The 21,788-nt window shown below is 43.7% G+C and overlaps 2 protein-coding genes across 6 annotated transcripts in view; one reads left to right on the top strand and one right to left on the bottom strand.

Annotated features, from left to right (window-relative positions):
• The window catches only part of ACE2 (angiotensin converting enzyme 2), a 70,253-nt gene that overhangs the window by 3,891 nt on the left and 44,574 nt on the right, over nucleotides 1-21,788 (bottom strand). The gene's annotated exons all lie outside the window — the stretch shown is intronic.
• BMX (BMX non-receptor tyrosine kinase) overlaps nucleotides 1-21,788 on the top strand; it is a 52,215-nt gene that overhangs the window by 28,868 nt on the left and 1,559 nt on the right. For 3 of the 5 annotated variants that reach the window (XM_081793643.1, XM_081793642.1, XM_081793644.1), the window contains exons 11-18: nucleotides 1,286-1,365; nucleotides 3,814-3,941; nucleotides 7,077-7,151; nucleotides 7,902-8,073; nucleotides 10,331-10,547; nucleotides 11,405-11,469; nucleotides 16,193-16,311; nucleotides 19,113-19,270. In XM_081793643.1, the coding sequence (XP_081649769.1) occupies nucleotides 1,286-1,365; nucleotides 3,814-3,941; nucleotides 7,077-7,151; nucleotides 7,902-8,073; nucleotides 10,331-10,547; nucleotides 11,405-11,469; nucleotides 16,193-16,311; nucleotides 19,113-19,270 (1,014 nt within the window). Of the gene's footprint in view, nucleotides 1-1,285; nucleotides 1,366-3,813; nucleotides 3,942-7,076; nucleotides 7,152-7,901; nucleotides 8,074-10,330; nucleotides 10,548-11,404; nucleotides 11,470-16,192; nucleotides 16,312-19,112; nucleotides 19,271-21,788 lie in introns of those variants that run through there. The other 2 variants (XM_081793646.1, XM_081793645.1) reach the window with 2 other exon arrangements.

Below are 21,788 nucleotides of genomic sequence, written 5' to 3'. Positions count from 1 at the left end.
ACCAGATTGGCCATTTCTCAGCCTTCCGTGAGGCCCGCAGTCCTGAGGCAGGTCTGGCTTGGGGCCGCTCAGCTACCCGCATGTAGCCGGTGGATGGACGGGGAGGGGGCGGTCAACGGGGTGCCACAGTCCTGCTCCGCGTGGCTAACGTGGGCTTCCTCACAGCGTGGTGACCCCAAGGAGGTGGCAGGAGAGGAGGGCCCCGTAGTTCACCACAAGCACTTGCTGAGTTTGTGCTTTGGGCACGCTTGCGAATGCCCTGCTAGCCAGAGCAGGTCACGTGGCCCGGCCCCAGCCTCCCTGCGGGAGGGGCTACACAGGGCCACAGTCGGGGGCATGATTTATTGGGGGGCCATCTCTGCAACCGGCTGGCCCAACGCCGACCCTGCTCATTAGCACCTAAACCAGAGTACAACAGATGTAATAGGGAATAAATCTCCCTGGTTTTGTTACTCAAGGCATGAAATCACCAGGAGCAAACTCTTGCCCTGCACAAATGACGCCTTGATACAGTTCAACCTAATAAAGCACACCAATGATGTCTCTGAGGGGGACTAGCGAGAATGTGGTGGCCTCACCGCCTAACTCGGGATCCTGTCACATTCACAGGCTATTATCTGCTCTTTCTGAATCCGGATCTGCTTAGAATTAGCACAAGTCATTAAGAAAGACCAGTGGAGCATGGGGCTTTAACAAACGATTTGTTCTGCATCTCTGGTTTTCTAATACCTTCTAAGGGCATGATACGGTGATATGTGGTTTTAAATTTTATTTCTGAAAGATTGAAACGTCAGGCTGTGATGGAGAAAACTGGGGCACCTGGGTGGCTCAGGCAGTTAACCGTCCGACTTCGGCTCAGGTCATGATCTCGCAGTCCACGAGTTCAAGCCCCGCGTCGGGCTCTGTGCTGCCAGCTCGGAGCCTGGAGCCTGCTTCAGATTCTGTCTCCTTCTCTCTCTGCCCCTCCCCTGCTCGCACTCTTTCTCTCCCTCTCTCTCTCTCTCAAAAATAAACATTAAAAAGAGAGAGAGAGAGAGAGAGAGAAAATTACCAGTGGGGGTTAGAAACTAAGAGGAGAGGGAGAGTCAGAGCACACAGGGTAGGTCTCAGAGCCAAGTGAGAGGATGAACGGTCAGCTGTGGGGCCCCTCTGCGCCAGCTGTTGGATGACCTATACCGTCAGTGACCTTTAACACGGACCTAAAAGATCGATCTTCCTACCACCTACAGTTTTCAAGAATAACAAAAATGTTCTCTGTTCCTTCCACACTTTGCTTCCTTTGCAGGGAAAAGAAGGCGCATTTATGGTTAGAAATTCCCGCCAGGTGGGAATGTACACAGTGTCCTTATTTAGCAAGGCTATGAAGTAAGTACGACAGGGATTTATTTCTTTTATCTTTTGTGTATGTCCTTTGAATTCGCTGGCCATTTAGTCACGTTTTGGGATGAGACACCGCCTTTAAACCCTGGAGTTTTGGATCAAAGTATTCCTATTGAATGCGACCATTTGTCATTGCCTGTCCCACCCCCCCCCCACCCCCACTTTGAGAGGTTGTTCTCTAGAACAACGCCAGTCAACGCTTGGTAAAGGAATCTTGGGTTACTCCCCTCGACTTGGCCCTAAGCCTAAGAGAGAAAAACAGCAATGGAGCCTGTGAACACTCTCGGCCCTAGCCACCTGCTGACCTGAGAAACCGACCCCAGCGTCTGGTCTTCAGTAAGTCTTCCCAGTGGGGGGCAAAGCTGGCAGAAAGTTGAATCGGTGTATCTGTGTTCCCGGGACAGTTTCCTTCTGGGGTGCTGTCCTCTTTGCATGGTTACGAGTTCTGCTTTGAAGCCGCACCTCGGGGGCCAACTCCTGACTCTATCATGTCAAGGCTGTATGACACCAAGCAAGTTTCTTAACCTCCGTGCCTCAGCTTCCCTGTTTGAAAAGGAAAAAAATAACACTGACTATTAAGTTCTCTGGATGAAGGGAGTTAATTCATGTATTGGAGCACAGCAGTGCCTGGCACAGAGTAAGCACTTAATAAACGAGTGGCAGTTACCACCACAGTTGTTGTTCTCGTGAAGGAGCATATAAGGCACCCACAGTCACCGCCACCCACATCGGGATCCCCTGCCAGAGATTCACAGGCCACTTTCCCATCGGCTGCTAGCTCTTTTGTTCCTTCTAATCATCCTGTGAAGCACCGGGGAAAGCTGGTTTTGTGCCATTTTACAGATGAGAGGTCTGAGGTTCCAAGAGCACTCATGAAGACGCACCACAAAATTAATACGTGACCCACTTGAAGTCAGGCCTTCGACAGCAGAGTTCGTGTTCTTTTGACTATACGCCTGTGTCTACATTGAGAACCCCAGTGTTCGGAGATAAGAATCTGGCCGAATCTAGATTAGGATCGCTTGAAAAACTATTCCTAATAAAAATATTTCTTTTGATGGTTGGATTGCATCACCCTTTCCCTTGGGGCTGTCTCCACATACCGTACCTACCCTTGGTACCTACATGGGGTTTTGTGGGTAATAGCTAAGTGATTAAGAGGTAATTTTATTTTGATACATTTTTTTATGGAGTATGCATCTCCAAATTGAGAGACCAGAATGTACCCTAAACAGTCACACAGCATTTTCCAATGCAGGAGGCCATCCCGGGTCCATCTCATGGAGGAAGCTGCACACCTAGAGGCTGGCCAAAGCCAGCCCAGTAGGAACTGGGAAAAGATTTGGTTCACTGAGTATTAAGAGCTCTTGACCCGCCGGCCCTGCAGTTTCAGCCGAACCTCACATCAGGAGTCCTCCTAGTCAAGATCCTTGACCCCAGATTTATTTCTGAAGGTGGCCAGGTAGAAAACACAGCAGACAGATGAGGACTCAAATGGAAATAATCCAAATTAGTGAATATGGAAGCCTTCGTTTACGAAACATCATAAATGGGCTTGAATGAATTTCACGCTGAGACCAAGAGCAAAGTGGCCATCTGCAACAACAAACCACCGTTTTTCCTTTTTACGGGTGCAATTTTGACTAGGCTGGCACTAGAGCAACAACAATTTATCAGCAGTTTCTTATGACCAAGCATAGTGCAAATTGCCTTATATAAAATCTTTATAACAACCAATCTTTATAACAACCAGATGAGGTATCTAGCGAACAGGAGAACTGGACGAAAAGCCCAACTCTTGACTGCTAGGCCATACTCTAAAACCCAAGACAGACATATTATTCCCGATTAGCCTAAATCAGCGTGCCTCAACTCACCACTATGTTCCAAAGGTAGAGTAAAAGGAAAAACATGTTTTATGTGGCAAAGGTACAAGTTCATATGAGGAAGTAAAGGCACCCCCACCATTTCATCTTGCATGTTCCATTCCCAAAGAGCCTCCCGCCCAGGCCTGGATGAGAGCACCCTCAGCCTAATCACCCTTGTCTCTCACGTTTTAATCTTCATTATTATCCTCAAAGAGAATTGGTGTTCAGAATAATGATCCTGAAACCCTGCAGGGCTCTCAATCATCAAAGGAAGCTTCCAGTCTTAGACTTCCTAAGGGAGGAACAGTGCTGAAAGTTGGAATTTTATAGTACACGGATTCTCTATGGCACAAAAGATACACTGAGTTGAGAGAGGAGCTCTCTTGCATAATTACCGATTGTCATGGATGGCTCTAGAAAACCAAGAGATGTCAAGACTGAGACTTCCCCTCTGACTTCCCTCTCCAAAATTTGTGAATGCCATCTGAAGTAATTATTTAACCCTGATTTAACCAAGCTTCAATTGAGAATGAAAAACATTCTAACATTCTTTCTTCCTTACCAGTGATAAAAAAGGAACTGTCAAGCATTACCATGTGCACACAAATGCTGAGAACAAATTGTACCTGGCAGAAAACTACTGTTTTGATTCCATTCCAAAGCTTATTCACTATCATCAACACAATTCAGCAGGTAATTTATTTCAGTTGTTCTTTTACGGGTCCTTGTTGATAAATATCAATTTTCTTGGGTACTATGGATCCTCCTAACATTCTTAATCATATCGGGAACCATGAAAAGTAGGAACAAAAATGCTCTCAAGCCATATACCTGCTGTGATTTTTAGCCTATGTTTCCTGGAATATCACATCATACACTCTAAAATGCCAGAAAAATGAAGTTGTGTGAGTTGAGTGACTGAGAAGTAGAGATCCTTGGGGCGCCTGGGTGGCTCAGTTGGTTAAGTATCTGATGCTTGATCTCTGCTCAGGTAAGAATCTCATGGTTCATGAGATTGGGCTCTGTGCTGACAGTGTAGAGGCTGCTTGGGATTCTGTGTCTCCCTTTTTCTTTGCCCCTCCTCTGCTTGCTCTCTCTCTCTCTCTTTCTCTCAGAAATGAATAACATTAAAAAAAAGTAGTTAGAGATTCTCTTTACAAAAATATTTGCAGTCTTGTTCTGCTTATAGGAATAAGTTGATTACAAACTTCAAAACATTATAAAAATATTTACATTGGAGCGAGAACCTCCATGGACAAGTTGTTGTCTATTCTGACAGAATTTTTTTCTATGCTGATACTAACACTTATCATTTATTATAACATTTTTTTAACGTTTATTTTTGAGAGAGAGACAGAGTGCAAGCAGGGGAGAGGCAGAGAGACAGGAAGACACAGAATCTGAAGCAGGCTCCGGACTCTGAGTTGTCAGCACAGAGCCTGATGAGGGGCTCAAACTCACGAACTGTGAGACCATGACCTGAACCGAAGTCGGATGTTTAACCAACTGAGCCACCCAGGTGCCCCTATTATTTATTACATATATAAATAAATTATATATGTATATGTATACACATTATATTTTACAAAGGTGAGATCATTCCACACAAACTACTTTTCAGCTTGCTTTTTTAAAAAAATGTTTAATGTTTCAATTTTATTTTTGAGAGAGAGTGTGCACGAGCATGAGTGGAGGAGGGGCAGAGAAAGAGGGAGACACAGAATCCAAAGCAGGCTCCAGGCTCTGAGCTGTCAGCACAGAGCCTGACACGGAGCTTGAACCCACGAACCATGAGATCATGACCTGAGCTGAAGGTGGACACCTAACCAACTGAACCACCCAGGCAAAAAAAAAAGTTTGTTTTGGTTTTTTTTTTTTTTGAGAGAGAGAGAGAGAGAGAGAGAATGAGCAGAGGAGGGGAGAAAGAGAGAGGGAGACACAGAATCCAAAGCAGGCTCCAGGCTCCGAGCTGTCAGCACAGAGCCCGACGTGGGGCTGGAACTCACAAACTGTGAGATCATGACCTGAGCCGAAGTCAGATGCTTAACCGACTGAGCCACCCAGGCGCCCCAATCAGTTTGCTTTCTTTACTCTACACGTCTTAGTGGTCTTTCCATCCACATGCATATAGCTCACTTTGTTCTATTTAACCACTCATAGGATTCTATTGTAGAATCACTCCATAATTTATTCACCTAAACCTATGTTGATACATACAGTATTTTCACGTTATAATTGGTGGTTTCAATGCACAGTCCTGTACACATAGCTCTGTGTATCTGTATTAGTGTTTCTGTAGCCAAATTCCCTAGAAGTGAGATGTCTAAGATAATGGTTAAGAACATTCAAAATTTAGACATTTTCCAATGCTTTTCAGAGATGTACACTTCCACCAACCGTAATATCCTTCATCCTCGCCAACACTGGGTGCTATTACTTTTTAGATTTTGGCTAAGCGACCAGCGAGTATATGTATAGAAATCCCTTCTAGTGGCAGTGTTAACTCACCCTGAGGGGTAATCGTTTCACAGTATATACACACGTCAGATCATCATGTTGCATACCTTAAAGTTACGTATGCCGACAACATCTCAATAAGCTTAGCAAAAAAGAAACTAAAAACAAAGGAAGTCTCCTCTAACTGTCTTTTCTCGACTAGTGCCACTTATGGGCAGTGACTGGATGTACTTCCATCAGTGAGTAAAAATAAGCTGTGGGCTCAGCGTCAAATGTGTGCAAGTCTGACTAGATTACATGCGTGTAGGTGACCTAGCCTTACTCCTGGCTTTGATTTTGGCTCTTGTATTTTTCCTTTGTCCCAGTTTCCTCGACTGTATATTTAACCTCTAACACCTAGAAAGTGCCCTTTGGAAAAGGTATTGTATGAACAGACATCTCCAAGTAGAACGATTTCACTCCAGAAGATGCACAAGAAACTCCACAGGGTATAGAAAGAAAACATTAAAATGTTTCTTTAGATATTTCTAAGAATCTCATTCTCTTAAGTTTTCTATCGTGAGTGTATTTTGTGAATCACATCATGTGTCAACACAGCAGCCGTTGTATGTACATATTTTGCAGGAGTGCGCTCATCTTTTTGCCGATTAAAGGTTTGGGACTTAAAACATTCGGAGACCACACACACATATAAAAAGTAAATAAATATGTAGAAAAAGGAAGGAGAGGAAAAGGACATCCGTGACAGCTCCCAGGACTTGGAAAATATCACACGTTTAAGCAAGAAACATTTTTTTGAATGAGTTCTTTCAAAACACTATAAATACTGTGATTACTTTAACCCAGCTTTATCATTGCTTGATGTAAGCCATTAAAATGACTTGACCATTTAATGCAACTTAGTAATAGGTTCCATTTTTAAAAATCAAGTGGTTTGCCTTTTATTTTGTGCCCTTCTGTACTGTTTGGAGTTTGTAAACCAAATACATGTGCCACGTGTACAGGTATTTAAATATAGGACTATAAAAAGCAGAGTAAAAATGGGAAATTTTTTTAAATGGAAGATCCCATCAAGGAACCAACTCTATGGGATTTTTAAAAATTACCTAAAGTTGTTTTACTCTTTTAATTTTTGCTTTTACATTGAGCTACTTAGTCAAGTCAAGCAAATCAATCCAACGCAGGATGAATACGGTCAGAATGGATCCTCCCTCTCCATCATGACATCCTGAACTCTGTGCTTTTCCAGCTACTCTGGAGAGAGCACAAGCAGAGGTGTGAACTGGTGTGAACTGGTGTGAACTGGTGTGATGTGATGTGATGTGATGTGATGTGATGTGATGTGATGATACGGTGCTGATTCCATTGCAGGCATGATCACACGACTCCGCCACCCTGTGTCGACCAAGGCCAACAAGGTTCCCGTCTCCGTGTCCTTGGGAAGTGGTATGGACACACACTTGAGCTCTTAAACTCCATTTCCTACCATTTCTGGTTAAAAAAAGTATATATGTATTTACTAAAAAGAAAAGAAGGAAGGCCAGAAGGAGGTCTGTGTTCAGGTTGTGCCAGGGAGGGCTTCAGTTCTAATATGTTTGACCATTTTCCAGAAAAAAACCAAAAACAAAAACCCCACAACTTTTCTGTACTCTGAAACTAACTCTGTAATCTCCTCAGCCTTACCAAAAAGACTGTCAAAGTTGTCCTGTTATTAGACCCAATCACCAGCCTCTAGAACCCCATCGCCTGTCCTTTCTTCTTCCGGGATTCTGGGCCCGTTCGGGGGAGCCAGTGTTCAACCTTGTGTATTTAAGGATAAGGACATCCACCCACATCACAGTTTAGTTTGCCGTATAAGAGAATGTAATGATATTTTTTACCAAGCTAAGAGCATCGAGCACGTTTTGACACTGGGTGTTTCCAAGATGCCTCCAGTTGGCAAAGTGTTCTAAGCCTTTTTGTCAATAACTGTAGCTGCTTCATGAACAGTATTGTCCTGGTGGCATTATCGTGTGGTCTCATAGGTCATAAGACCACACCTCTAAGGGTTTGTTTTTTTTTTAAGTGATCAACTTAAAAAGTCTTACTGTTCTATGTTGCCAGTGTGAAACTCGTTGGAGAAGAAACCACTTGGGAAGCTGTCAGCCCCAAAGCCTTCTACTTTCATCCTAAAGAGTGTCTGTCTTGCCTTACTAGGAATATGGGAACTGAAAAGAGAAGAGATTGCCCTCCTGAAGGAACTAGGAAGTGGTCAGTTTGGAGTGGTCCACCTGGGCAAATGGAAGGGACAGTATGACGTTGCCATTAAGATGATCAAGGAGGGCTCCATGTCAGAAGATGAATTCTTCCAGGAGGCCCAGACCATGATGTAAGTTTCTTCTGAGGAATGGCAGTTTGGCCCTTACCATGGGAGGACATTCATGCTAACAGGTCTGTCCCTAACATTTGCAAGGCCTCGAGCAAGACTCCACACATCATAGGTATATTTAGAAGTTATAAATCAAGCTGACGCACCTTTAAATGAAATCGGTTCTACGCTCCTCTGACAAGTATACCTTCATAACAATCTGAGAGGCCATATTCAAGTTTAGAATTCTCAAGACTCTTTAGAGAAACTAGCCTCTGGCCCATACCACTGCTCCCAACTCTACCCCTCTCCTTTCTCCTCCCACCCCCAGCTCTGTCCTGCACTGTACTCAGTACTTAGGTGTAGACATAGCATTCAGTACATCCGGGCTCCCTCTGTGTCTCCCACAAACAACTATCCATCAGCAAATGATCTTGGTTAGGGGTAAGGCACACCAATAGCATGGTTCACTCTTAGCATGACTGGCCCAGGAAGAGTCTACACAGGTCCTGAAAGAGGCCTCAGGACTACGTGGATGGGGGATTCCAGAGTCTTGGTACCCCAAGGGTGATCGAGAAAAAGGGAAGCATGGGTTCTGAGCTTCCTTGTCCTTTGGGGAGGTGCATGGTGGGATGAGGAAAAGAATGGGGCCCTGTAAAGCACAAGCCCAAGGGTAGGAGCCTCTAGTGGCCAGGGCTAAAGCAATACTGAAAACTAATGCCCTACGGGCAATATCCTTTTCCTTTCTGGTACCTTCAGTACAGTTTGACAAAACTGCTTTCTCGCCCTACTTCTTTCCTCATCTGGTAAATGAAGATACCTTCCTAATGGGCCTTGGCTCCCAAAACAGCCCACAATGCAGATGTGGGTTTTTTTTTTCTTTCTAAGCTCGCTTTCTCTCCGTCTCTCTCTCCCTCCCTTCCTCCCTTCTCTCTCTCTCATCAATGTAAATACAAAGAATTATTTTAATGATTCTACCTCTTCTTGTAAACATGGCGAACCAGACTTTGAAAAGGAACCAACCATCCGGGCATTTTGGTCAAATTGAGGCCTGTCATGTGGGCAGTATCAGTTGACATGGTGTTCCCACCATGTGCCCCATGGTCAGTGACTGAATTTGCTCCAGGAACAGCTTTTATTGGGCGATGGACTTGTGTCCCACCACTAGCCTTCTGTTTGAAGGAAGCAATACCGGGTTCCATGCCATTGTCTAAAATAGCTGAAAGAGGCATATCCAAGCTCATGACCTTGAATAACCTCCAAAGGCATGTCCCTATAGTTATGCTAAGAAGAAGAAAATAGGGGCGCCTGGGTGGCTCAGTCGATTAGGCGTCTGACTTTGGCTCAGGTCATGACCTCACGGTTCGTGGGTTCGGGCCCCGCGTCGGGCTCTGTGCTGACAGCTCAGAGCCTGGAGCCTGCTTCGGATTCTGTGTCTCCCTGTCTCTCTGTCCCTCCCCCCGCTCACTCTCTGTCTCTCAAAAATAAATAAACATAAAAAAAGAAGGAAGAAAATAACTACTTAATAAATGCTTATTTACTTAAAAATTCTAAAATCGACATTAGATTTAGTTTACGCATGTGAACATTAAGGAATCAGCCTGCAAACTGATCAATTACATGGACAAGGGGATGAACACCGTAACAGCAGGTTATCCATCTGTCATGACCTGCCAGAAGAGCTATGTCATGTAGTTACTATTTTCTAAATTGACTATTGAAAGATAATGTAATGAGAATATAAAATGGATTTTTTTGAAAAAGAAAGAAAAAATCATGCCTAATCGCACTTCCCTAACATGGCAACTATTTTCCTTTCTCCTACACCCTTCATGTTCTGCTATAATTTTTTTTTAGAATGAAAGGTTTGGACTTCAAAACTTAGTTAGATGCTTTGAACTGGAAGCGATGGCCATTACAGTGTGGAGCTTTCTCCAAATCAGCCATGGAAGTCTCCAGATGCCAGGAGACCAAATGGGATATCTGGCACAGCAGGCCATTGCTTCCCTGATTCTCTGTAAGAAAGGCGAGCACAGCTCCCACAACCGCTAAATTGCTGTTGGGGTTGTCAAGATCCAACAGGAGGCGGCTTTTTTCCTTGCTTTCAAAGGCTAATGCTCCCAGAACAAAATCCAAAACGTTTCCCTCTCTTTCTCTGTTCAAGTAGAAGGGGAGACATTAAAACAAGCAAAAACCTGAGAGGGATTCTTTTTCAGGACATCTGCAACATGGAGTGTGGAAATTCAGTACTGAACTTTTGAAAATCTGTTGTTTCCAGGAAACTCAGCCACCCCAAGCTGGTGAAATTCTACGGAGTGTGTTCAAAGCGATACCCTATATACATAGTGACTGAATATATAACTAATGGCTGCCTGCTTAATTACCTGAAGAGTCACGGAAAAGGACTTGAAACCTCTCAGCTCTTAGAAATGTGCTATGATGTGTGCGAAGGCATGGCCTTCTTGGAGAGCCACCAGTTCATACACAGGGACTTGGTAAGCAGAGCCACTGGACGCTCAGAGAAAGAAAGCGATCCACGGTCCCCGCCTCCAGCGATGGGGCCGTTGGGAAGGGTGACAAGGGTGACACACGTTCACTTGGCTCACCTGTGACTTGCTCAAGCACATGACGCTTTTGTAATAAAAGCCACAATTTCTAAATAAAATATTTGCAGTACAGAAAGACTAAAAGAAGCCATCAGGATTTATGTAGCTGTGTGGTGGTGTGGAGGAAGATGGATACAAAGGAAAGAGTTTGGTCAATTTCGTGTTTCTCCGAACCAATTAAATCCAAGTTGACCTTTACTCCCGGGAGGGCTCAGGGCCAAAGCAGTCAATTAAGACCATAACTGAGAAATACAAAACCAGAAGGAAGTGAAATCTGTGTGTGTCTTCGGGTCAGGGTGGGTCGGGGGACGTTTTGCTTGGTAGGCACCGGTATTTATCTTTAGAGCTCCGCTTGCTCTGAACAGCAAACCCGCCACGCACACTAGGCCGGTACAGCATCTACGCCTTCAAAGCGCCTGTTGATGCATGGTACCCCTGTGGTGGAGAAGGAACCCCTAGAAATAACTTTTCCCTTCTCGCGGACGAGCTGCGGTTCTGTGTTTGACGTGCGATACCTTTCATGCCGTTTGAAAAGGATGGCTGCTTGCGTGAAAATATTTAGGGGCGCACATTTTCATTGTGAAAAATTGCCAAGGACACAAAGACAGCGTCTCAACATTTGGGGTTTTGATAGGCAATCTTAGATTGGGTGAGAACTCTGCCAAAGAGAAGGAAAGTGCTGGATCCTGATGTCGGGAGATTCTTGGCCACTTTAACTATTTGGTAATTTTGTGTTTTCTCCAAAGGCGGCTCGGAACTGCTTGGTTGACAGTGATCTCTCCGTGAAAGTGTCTGACTTTGGGATGACGAGGTAAGCCAGTTCCAAAGGGGCAAGCAATGAAAGAGGGGTCTCCATTCACACCTAAATGCCATCAGAATTGAAGGCATTGTGGTGAAATGGAACGTGCTCTGAATTGGGGGGTTAGAAACCTGGATCTCTTCCCCATACTGCCTCTGACCACCTATGAAACATGTCTCACCTCATTTCTTCACTAGGAAGATATAGTTGTTCTTCAGAAATTACCCAAAGTCCCTTTTCATTCTTTCAAAACTCTGATAAATATTTTTTAACTTCTAAAAAAATTCCATGAAAGGTCCTAAATATTCTAATATAACATGGTATAGCCAGATTATTGGGATGTATATACATGTATACATGTATACATGTATATATTATGTATATATTATATTTTTTAACTCAATCAAAGCTCCTTTAGGCCTTTCTGATTTTCTCTTAGTATTCATTCAAATTGGCATAGCATAGGGGCGCCTGGGTGGCTCAGTCGGTTAAGCATCCACCTTCAGCTCAGGTCATGATCTCAAGGTTCATGAGTTCAAGGCCCACATCGGGCTCTGTGCCGACAGCTCGGAGCCTAGAGCCTGCTTCAGATTCTGTGTCTCCCTGTCTCTCTGCCCCTCCTCTGCTCACACTCTATCTCCCTCTCAAAAATAAATAAACATTTAGAAAATTTTAAAAAACACAAACAGGCATAGCATTAACACCAGGAAAATTTTTGTTGGCGTGTCATTAAATTTTCTGTATTACCAAGTAAGGCACGAAAGTAGACTCTGAGATTCTCTTGGTTGGCATTCTATCACCGCTTTATGATTCAGATAAATTACTTTTTTTTCTTCAAGTTTCTATTTAAATTCTAGTTAACATATGTGGTAAAATTGGTTTCAGGTGTAGAATTTGGTGATTCATCACTTACATACAAAACCCGTGCTCATCACAAGTGCCCTCCTTAATCCCCATCACCCATTTAGCCCATGCCCCCACCCACCTCCCCCCCAAAAACCCTGTTTGTTTTCTGTAGTTAGGAGTCTCTTATGGTTTGCTTCCCTCTTTTTTTTCCTTCCCATATGTTCATCTATTTGTTTTTTAAATTCCACATATGAGTGAAATCATATGGTGCTTGTCTTTGTCTGACTGACTTACTTCGCTTAACATGATACCCTCTAGTTCCATCCCTGTTGTGGCAAGCGGCAAGATTTCATTCTTTTTCATGGCCGCGTAACATTCCATTGTGTATATATACCACATCCTCTGTATCCATTCATCAATTGATGGCCATTTGGGCTCTTTCCACAGTTTGGCTATTGTTGACAGTGTTGCTAGAAACATCAGGGTGCCTGAGCCCCTTCGAATCATCATTTTTGTATCCTTTGGGTAAATACCTAGCAGTGCAAACACTGACTGGGTCATAGGGTAGTTCTATTTTTTTTTTAACTTCTCGAGGAACATCCATACTGTTTTCCACCGTGGCTACACCAGTTTGCATTCCTACCAAAGGTGCAAGAGGGTTTCCCTTTCTCTGCATCTTTGCCAATACCCATTGTTTCCTGTGTTAATTTTACCCTTTCTGACTGGTGTGAGGTGATATCTTGTTGTAGTTTTGATTTGTATTTCCCTGACGATAAGTGATGTTGGGCATCTTTTCATGTGTCTGTTAGCCATCTGGATATCTTCTTTGGAAAATGTCTATTCGTGTCTTCTGCCCATTTTTTAAAACTGGATTATTATTAGTTTTTGATGTCAAGTTTGATAAGTTCTTTATAGATTTTGGATTCTAACCCTTTATCTGATATGTCATTTGCAAATATCTTCTCCCATTCCATAGGTTGCCTTTCCATTTTGTTGTTTCCTTCCCTGTGCAGAAGTTTTTTATGTTGAGGAAGTGCCATGAGTTCATTTTGGAATTAATTATCTTATGATAGCAGTTTAAAAGAGTCTTCCATTTTCTTTATTCTGAATCTTCAGACTATGTGAGCCTCAGAGCCAGTTTCATGGGTTTACATAGGAAACGAGTATGTACATGTTGGCCTTTCCATTCAGCAAGCGTTTATTGAGTGCCTGCTAAATGCCAAGGCCTTGTAGGAGATACTGACATAAATGGGATAGTACCTGCCCTCAAAATGGTCATCTTAGTCCCGAGAGCAAGTAGATTTCAAAACTGAGACAAAATACAGCTATAAAGTTGTGTCAATTCAACATAAACTCACATAATTCTGAGGAGGAATACAATTTCAAGGAGGTCTGCAGAGTTCACCAAGGCTAGCTTTATATTTAGCAAAACATAGCCCTAAAACACCATAGGACCATCTGAGTTTTGTTTTAAAGTTGTTTTTTTTTTTTTTAGTCATCTCTACCCATAATGTGAGGCTCAAACTCACGAACCCAAGATCAAGAGTCACATGCTCTACCAACTGAGCCAGCCGGGCGCCCCAGGAGGATCTGCTTTTAAGTCTTCTCCACAATTCAATATTAGGAAGTGTTCCTTTTCTGGGACCCTCAACATTGTCAAGGTGTCCCTTGGGCTGTGTACTCCTTACCAACACTCCAACCGCCCACACGCTGAGTCTCCTACACCGATACCCCAAATGTGTAGCTCTCTGAGCTCGCAGCCTCATAGGGCGGGGAGAAGCTCCCAGGACAGGGGGACTGATCCCCACCTTGTTCTCAAGGCGGGAGTATTGGCCGTTATGGCAGCATCCGGGGAATATACCGTCAAGTTCTTTCTAGCTCAGAAGCCTGTGCCTTACCTTGGTCCTGATGATCCAAAGGAAGGTCTAAGCCACAGGTGGAACCCAGTGCCAGCAGTTTCTGGATGTCTTGTGGTGTCTAGAGAAGCTGAGGGGGCCTGAGGAAAGAAGTATGGAAGGTGTTTTGTGTAATCCTATGAAAGTGTTATTTGTTACTACTATTAATATCTCTATTCTATTCTACTAATATACTCATATGTTAAATATATCACTAACGTGATATAAACATTAACATCATTAATATTTCCAAGAATGATTTTCAAAACCAGCTTTTCCTGACATTTTAAATTACAATACACAACTCTAACACACCTTGGATGTGTACAGTTTTCCCGTAAAGTATATCCAAAATTTCAGCTTCCATAATTTTTCTTTTCCTTTTTTGTTAAGAGTCATTATTCATTTGCTTTTTTCTAGGCAAACATAGAGGGCTCCCCTCTATTAGTTATACAAATAATATATGCTTATTGTAAGAAATAGGGCAACAGTGGCAAAAGGGAGAAGTAGAATCTGTCCCCCACCCCTTCACCTCATTTTCAGCACTAGGAGTAACTACGGCCAACACGTTTGATAGATGCCCTTCCATAACTAATCCTACGTATACCCAGTCACGTGCATAAATATGTGCATTTATTGTTTGTTCCCACAACAGTGCTGAAATAGATGAAGGGGATTAAGAGTATGCTTATCTGGAGGAGCCCTGAGCAATACATGGAATTGTTAAATCACTATATTGTACACCTCAAACTAATGTAACACTGCATGTTAACTACAGTGGAATTAAAAGTTTTTTAACGGAGTTACATTATATATACCTGCTTTTGCACGGCCCCATTTTCCATGGGCATTTTTCACTTTTTTTATTTTTTGGTAAATATAGAACTATCTCGTGTTTTTTGTTTTGTTTTTTTCATATAGTGTATTGTCAAATTGGCTTACATACAACACCCAGTGCTCATCCCGATATCTTGTTGTTTAAATGGCTGTATACTGTCTTACTGAATTAATGTATCATACCATATTTTTAAAGTTTATTTATTTATTTTGTGTGTGTGTGTGTGTGTGTGTGTGTGTGAGAGAGAGAGAGAGAGAGAGAGAGAGAGAGAGAGAGAATGAGTGGGGGAGGGGTACAGAGAGAGGGATAGAGAGGGAATCCCAAGTAGGCTTCATGCTTCAGTGCAGATACAGGGCTCAAACTCACGATCTGTGAGATCATGACCTGACCTGAAATCAAGAGTCAGATGCTTAACCAACTAAGCCCCCCAGGCGACCCTGGACCATATGATATTTAATTGCTTTTCGACATGTGGACGTTGAGGATGCTTCTATTTTTATCACTATTATATAGCGCATACCCTTGAATATATATTTTTATGGTCTCGATATCTCCATAGAATATTATCATCCGTCATTGTTTATCACAGGAGATTAGAAGCAACTTACAAGGCTAAACCATACAACGTTAATCCATAAGAGGCAATACTATTCAGTCATCAAACACGATGCCCCAGAAGAAAATGTGACCACGTGGGGAAAATATTCTTGATATGCCGTTGAAGAAAAAAGCAAACCTCAGTACGACAGAAAGCCAATTTTGTTCAAATTATATATAGAACAAAAGATTGGAAAGTATAAGCAAAAATGTATCTTGAATGGTAGATTTACAATATCTTCGGGGTGAGATTCTGAGTAATTTAACGTTTACGTTTTTGTGTTTTTCTATACTGACCAAATGTTTTGCATGCCGATGTTGGTATCTGCAAAGTTAGATATAATTTTTTAAAGCTTCCAAGTCATAAGCAGCCTTTAGCTACGCTACACATTGGAAGGAAGCAAAAGAACTAGAGAACCGAGGCATTCCGCTGAGACTGTGGGGGCTCTGTGACCTTAATCAGCCTGTACTGTCCCAGAGGCCATGGTGGCCAACAGGGGTCTGCTCATTTTGCACAGCCCAGCGACTTAAGGTCTGTGTTGATCCCCGCCCCCCACAGGTATGTTCTGGACGACCAGTACGTCAGTTCCGTAGGAACAAAATTTCCGGTCAAGTGGTCAGCCCCAGAGGTGTTCCACTACTTCAAGTACAGCAGCAAGTCAGACGTGTGGGCCTTCGGTAAGAATGTGGCCACACAGGCCCCAGCCCCATTTCGTAAACTGGCTTCCAAAACAGGAAACCGCAAGCGCAGCAACATCCATTTTTAGCAAAAAGCCCCAGCACTTGCGAAATTACCTGTACAGCCTGAGATAAGCAAGAGATCGAAGGTGATCGAGACCTTTCTCCTTGGGCCGGGGTCAGGATGTCTGCCCCGTATCGTAGAAAAATCTCCATCCCGCTAGCACCTTTGTATCAAATCATAGGAGATAAAAGCTCTTCCACTGAAGATTTCTAACAGTTCTTAAAGAGGAGCCATTGAAAACTAAAACCAGGTTTGCATGGAGTCCAAAACGTGGAAGGGCTTGAAATGTAGCCATTGACTTTCCGCGTGAAAGCGGCCATGCCGGCCGTTCCCTTCTGCATCCGCCTACTCTTTGGGCATGCGCGGGGGCAAACGCCAAACATGACTCGGTGCTTTCTTTGGCCTTTGCTAATTTCAACTAGGGTCCTCGTTAAAATTCATCCTTAGATCGAGGGTCAGCAAACCACGGCCCAGGACCAAATCTGGCGGCCTGTTTCCGTAGATGGACTTTCACCGGAGCAAGCCACGCCCATCCGTTCCCGCATTGTCTCTGGGTTCCTACTTGCTCTGTGACCCTTGACAGAAAAGATTTGCTGTCCCTTATTTTAGTAAAAGATCTATACTGAAATTTAGTAAAGGTAATTAGAAAACTGAAACAGTTCTTAAGTTGTGATTTGGTAGATTTTCTGGTATCTTTCCGCCTTGTTGGGAGTGTCAGGCCCGTTTACAATCATTGTCAGATGGATCCAGGATAAATAATCCAAACGATCATGAAGTTATTTATGGGTGTATTAAATGCAACTGAGCCCTGTTTCATGTCTGGCTCAGTCCATAGGCATAATCTGACTTTTTATATGACATCCAAAAGACTGCATGAATAACAGAAAATTTCGTTAGCCGTTTATTTTTCCATGTGCCACAAATTTTTAAAATAACTATTACTTTTGTAAAAGTAGTATCATTCACTTAAAAAAAGTAATCCAATGTACACAGAAAAAAGAAAAACCACAAAGATAGTGTTTTGGTGAATACTTGATATCCTTTGGGGCTGACTACCTTGTAAAAATTAGTTTAAATCTCTTTGTGTCAATATGCCTTATGAAAGATGCTTTTAAAAATCAGTATCCCTACTCAGTAATTACAGCTGATGATTCACCCTGGGCAATACAAGTTGGCTCCAGATATTTTCTGGCTGTTTCCCAAAACTAAATCCCTTCTTAAGTAATTTGCCCCCAGTGAGGATATTCAAAATGAACCAGGGCCTCTGAAAGCAATTCCCAAAGAAGGGGTCCCACAGATATTTGAAGCAACGGTATAAGTGACTAGCCTCCCAAAGACAGAACTGTCAAGAGCAGTACACCTTTGGATGGTTGTGTTAGAAGGTTAGTTAAAAAAAATAACAGCCACGGCAACTTGTGACATCGCCTTATTGTAAACATTCTACATAAAATCCATAGCCCTAAAAGTGAAAGAAACTTTGAAGTTAGTACTGTGGTTACGGTTCTAGAATAATTTTCTTCCTTCTTCTGTATTTCGGGCTTGCCAAGGTTTTGAAGCTGGCTGGCTGCTGAAATTCTCTGGTTTGATCGGGGCGACAGCACCCTGGCCACCATTCAGGGAGCATTTAAAGCATCCTGGTGCACTGTATGTGCTCTGCATTTACTTATTTAAAAAAAAATTTTTTTTGAACGTTTTTGTTTATTTTTGAGACAGAGAGAGACAGAGCTTGAGCGGGGGAGGGTCAGAGAGAGAGGGAGACACAGAATATGAAGCAGGCTCCAGGCTCCGAGCTGTCAGCACAGAGCCCGAAGCGGGGCTTGAACTCAGATCATGACCTGAGCCGAAGTCGGACGCCCAACCGACTGAGCCACCCAGGCGCCCCTGTGCTCTGCATTTTTTATCCTATGTCATGCTTACAGCAACTCTGTGATGTACAAATACCCACATATTATAGACAGGGAACCTGATCTGAGAATGGTTAAGAAACTTGCCTGGCCTATAAACGGCAGAATTGAGCCCCACAGGCCACATCTAACGGACCCAAACGCCACCCTCAACCACCATGACCAGAACCCGGTGTTTTAATCTGGGGTCTGCAATGCCCTTGGATGGGCTTCAGTACAATGTGGACACCCAGAAACTGAACACAAGAATGCTGTGCGCTCACCTTCCCAAGAGAGAACCAATGGTTTTTATCAGATTCTTAAAAGGACACCTGACCCCCAAAATCTTAGGAACCATCAAGGCAAAAAGGAGGAATTTTATCCCTGAGTTTACCTGCGAATTTCCACGGGAAGGTAATTTGCGCAATGAAACCGTCGCACACAACTTGGCCAAGGCAGAGAGAGAGGGTGGGGACTTCGATCGCTCCTTCTGGTTGGAGCGGGCAGGGAGAGGGGTGTTGTCACGGCGAGGAGGGGACAAGGAGGCCCCAGCCGCCTCCCTGAAGCAGTCCCAGAATCCTGGCCCGAGTAACTCCCGCTGCAGCTGCCCTTGCCATTGACCCGTTTACCGGCAAGAACAGGCGCCTGGGTGTCAGGGAACCCGGAGAAGGCACCTTGGGCTCCAGAAGTGATGGCACAGTCCCACCCTCCATACCCTGTCCCGTTTCCCAGGGATCCCTCGCTCTGACCTGTGGCCCTCCTGACCCGGTGTGTGAGGCCCGTTCGGCAAACTGTACCTTCTGACATCGGCCCTCTTTCCTTTTTGTCCGCTGGTCGCCCTTCGTGCGATGCAGGGATCCTGATGTGGGAAGTGTTCAGCCTGGGGAAGCAGCCCTACGACTTGTATGACAACTCCCAGGTGGTTGTGAAGGTCTCCCAGGGCCACAGACTCTACCGTCCCCAACTGGCGTCGGACACCATCTACCAGATCATGTACAGCTGCTGGCACGAGGCAAGTGCACCACGTGGGGGAGGAGGAAGGCGTGTCAGGTGCACCCCGAGCAGCGGCCTGGGACACCAACCGGGCAAGGCATTTTTGAGGGAGAACACCTGCCGCAGAGCAGGTGCAATGGCCCCGGGGCCCTTTCCACAAGTGTTTGTAATTTAAAACGAGCAACGTAGCAATGCAGGTGCCAACGATTTAACAACTTCTATCCAGCACTGTTCGTAAATATTAACTCATTTATTAATCAGCCAACACGCTATGAAGTAAGCACTACCACGTCCAAAACTAAGGGAAGCGGAAACAGAGACCCAGAGAGGTTAAGTGACTTGCTCGAGGTCACCTAGCTAGTAAGAAGCAGGCCGGTTAGCGTCAGAGTCCCTGTTCTTAACCACAACACCATGAGGTCTCTCCTCACGGAGAGAGGCGGCCAGAAGGACATGGCATGCTTGGCTACACCGTGTTGGAAGGGCTGGGAGTTAGTTGGAAGAATAGGTGGGAGTCAGATCCTGCAGACTGAACGACAGGGAGAGGAGTGTGAGTTTTGCTTTTTATAGGCAATGGAGAGCCAGGGAAGACTTTTGAGAGTGCATAATAATAGGGGACTTCTAAGAATGGTAATCTAAAAATAGTTTGTAGCCATTATCTGGAACTGCCTATTGGCAGAGGGAGCAAATGCTGCATTCGTGTATTCATGCATTCATTTATTCATCTATTCACTGGTAAAAGGCAGATTGGTATCATGGTCAAGCATGTGGACTCTGGAGTCGGAATGTCTGGTTGAATACTAGCTGTGTGACCTTGTATAAGCCTCCTACCATCTCTGTGCTTCACTATAAAATAGCACTTAACACCTAGGATTATTGTGTGGATTGAACGAGTTAATATTGTGAAGTCCTTAGAACAGTGTCTGTTCTGTTGTGTATTCACAGAACCCCTGTGCACCAAGCACTATACTTGGTGCTAGGAATAAATTGCACAGATTTCTTCATTTCTTGTGTTGGAGCCTAGAGTCCCACATGGGAAGAGTTGCTGTCAGTATCACGTACTAATATTTTCTCACTTAGCCTAACATTCTCTCCTGGGATGTGGGCGCTTCCTGATTTTCCACCCTATGGCACTTGCGATGAAGCTGTCCCACCCCTCAGCCCCAAGGTGGTGTTTTTGGTGTTGAGAGCCTCGGGCAGCATGAGAGGATCAGGTGGGGTCAGAATAGAGTTAGCAGACAGGGTTTTTGAATTGAAGCCCCGAACCTGTCTGGCCCTTCCCACTCTAGCTCCTGGGAATTGGCCACACCATCGGATGGACAGGGAGCCCTGAGAAGGACTGAAATGCCTTCTTCTCCCAGTTGGTCCGTGAAAGTGTAAATTGTGGCAGAGTCCGTGGAGAGGGGTTTGCACCCAGACACTTTCCAGTTGCACGTTCTACATATGGTGACCGCTTTGTGCATTTTGGTCCCCAACTTTTTATATGCTTTATTTCACAATTTTTAGAAGAAGGTTCACAATTTTCATTAGATTCCAATTTATCTTCTCCATATTTCTTTGCACAAAAATGAGAATGTACGTGTGTGTGTGTGTGTGTGTGTGTTTCCCTTTCTTTCTTACAAAAAAAGGAGCAAATTCCCTCCGCAGGTGTTACCCCTCTATCCATGTGTCTATTTCCCCACCATTTCACCAACACAGACCATTCTGGATCTGCCAATCTGATAGAGGAGAAATGGCATTTAGTGCAGCTTATAGATGTACATCTTTCATTACAAGGGAGGTACATTTTTAAGGGCATTGGTATATCTTTCTGAGAATTATGTCCTATCTTTTCCCTTTGTTCTGTTAAGCTTTTAGTTTCCCTCATCTTGATTTTAAAGACCCCTTTATAAATGAAAGAGATGAGTACTTCATCTGTGATAGTTGTAAATGTTTTCTCCCACTCTGTCACTTACCTTTTGATTTAATTTATGGTGGTTTTGTCATGCAAACTTTTTTTTCTTTAAATACAGTTAATTGTATCAGTATTTGCTTTCCTTGCTTCTGGAAACTGAGTTAAAGTTACATAGGTTTCCCCACACCCTGGTCATAATGGCATTCACTCAGATTTTCCTCTAGTATTTTGTGGTTTCATTTTTTTACATTCGGATCTCTGATCTAGTTGGTGTTTGTTACAGTGTATGGTATAAAGTATGGCTGCAAAGATCTTGTTTTCAAAATGACCACCTGCTTGCTGCACACCATTTATTACAGGACTGTGTCATCCCAGGGATAAGACCATCTAATCGTGTCCAAATATCCCCTAACATAGGAAATCTCTGTATGTATTTGGGGTTATTTGGGGACTTTCTCTTCTGTTCTCCGGTCTCTATTGATGTGCTACCACCGCATTGTTTTAATTATAGAGACTTTATAATACGTTTTACTCCTAGGTAGGCTAGCACGCTGTCGTTGCTGATCTTTTTAAATACCTTTCCTAGCTATTTTTGCATAGCTTTTAAATTTCGTTTAATTTTTTTAATTTTTTTAACTTTAATTCC

The sequence above is a fragment of the Panthera onca genome, chromosome X, assembly GCF_046562875.1.
Source record: "Panthera onca isolate mPanOnc1 chromosome X, mPanOnc1 haplotype 2, whole genome shotgun sequence".
In the NCBI taxonomy this organism is placed as follows: Eukaryota; Metazoa; Chordata; class Mammalia; order Carnivora; family Felidae; genus Panthera; species Panthera onca.
The sequence above is the reverse complement of the archived record's forward strand: the minus strand, read 5'-3'. Positions and strand labels throughout refer to the sequence as shown.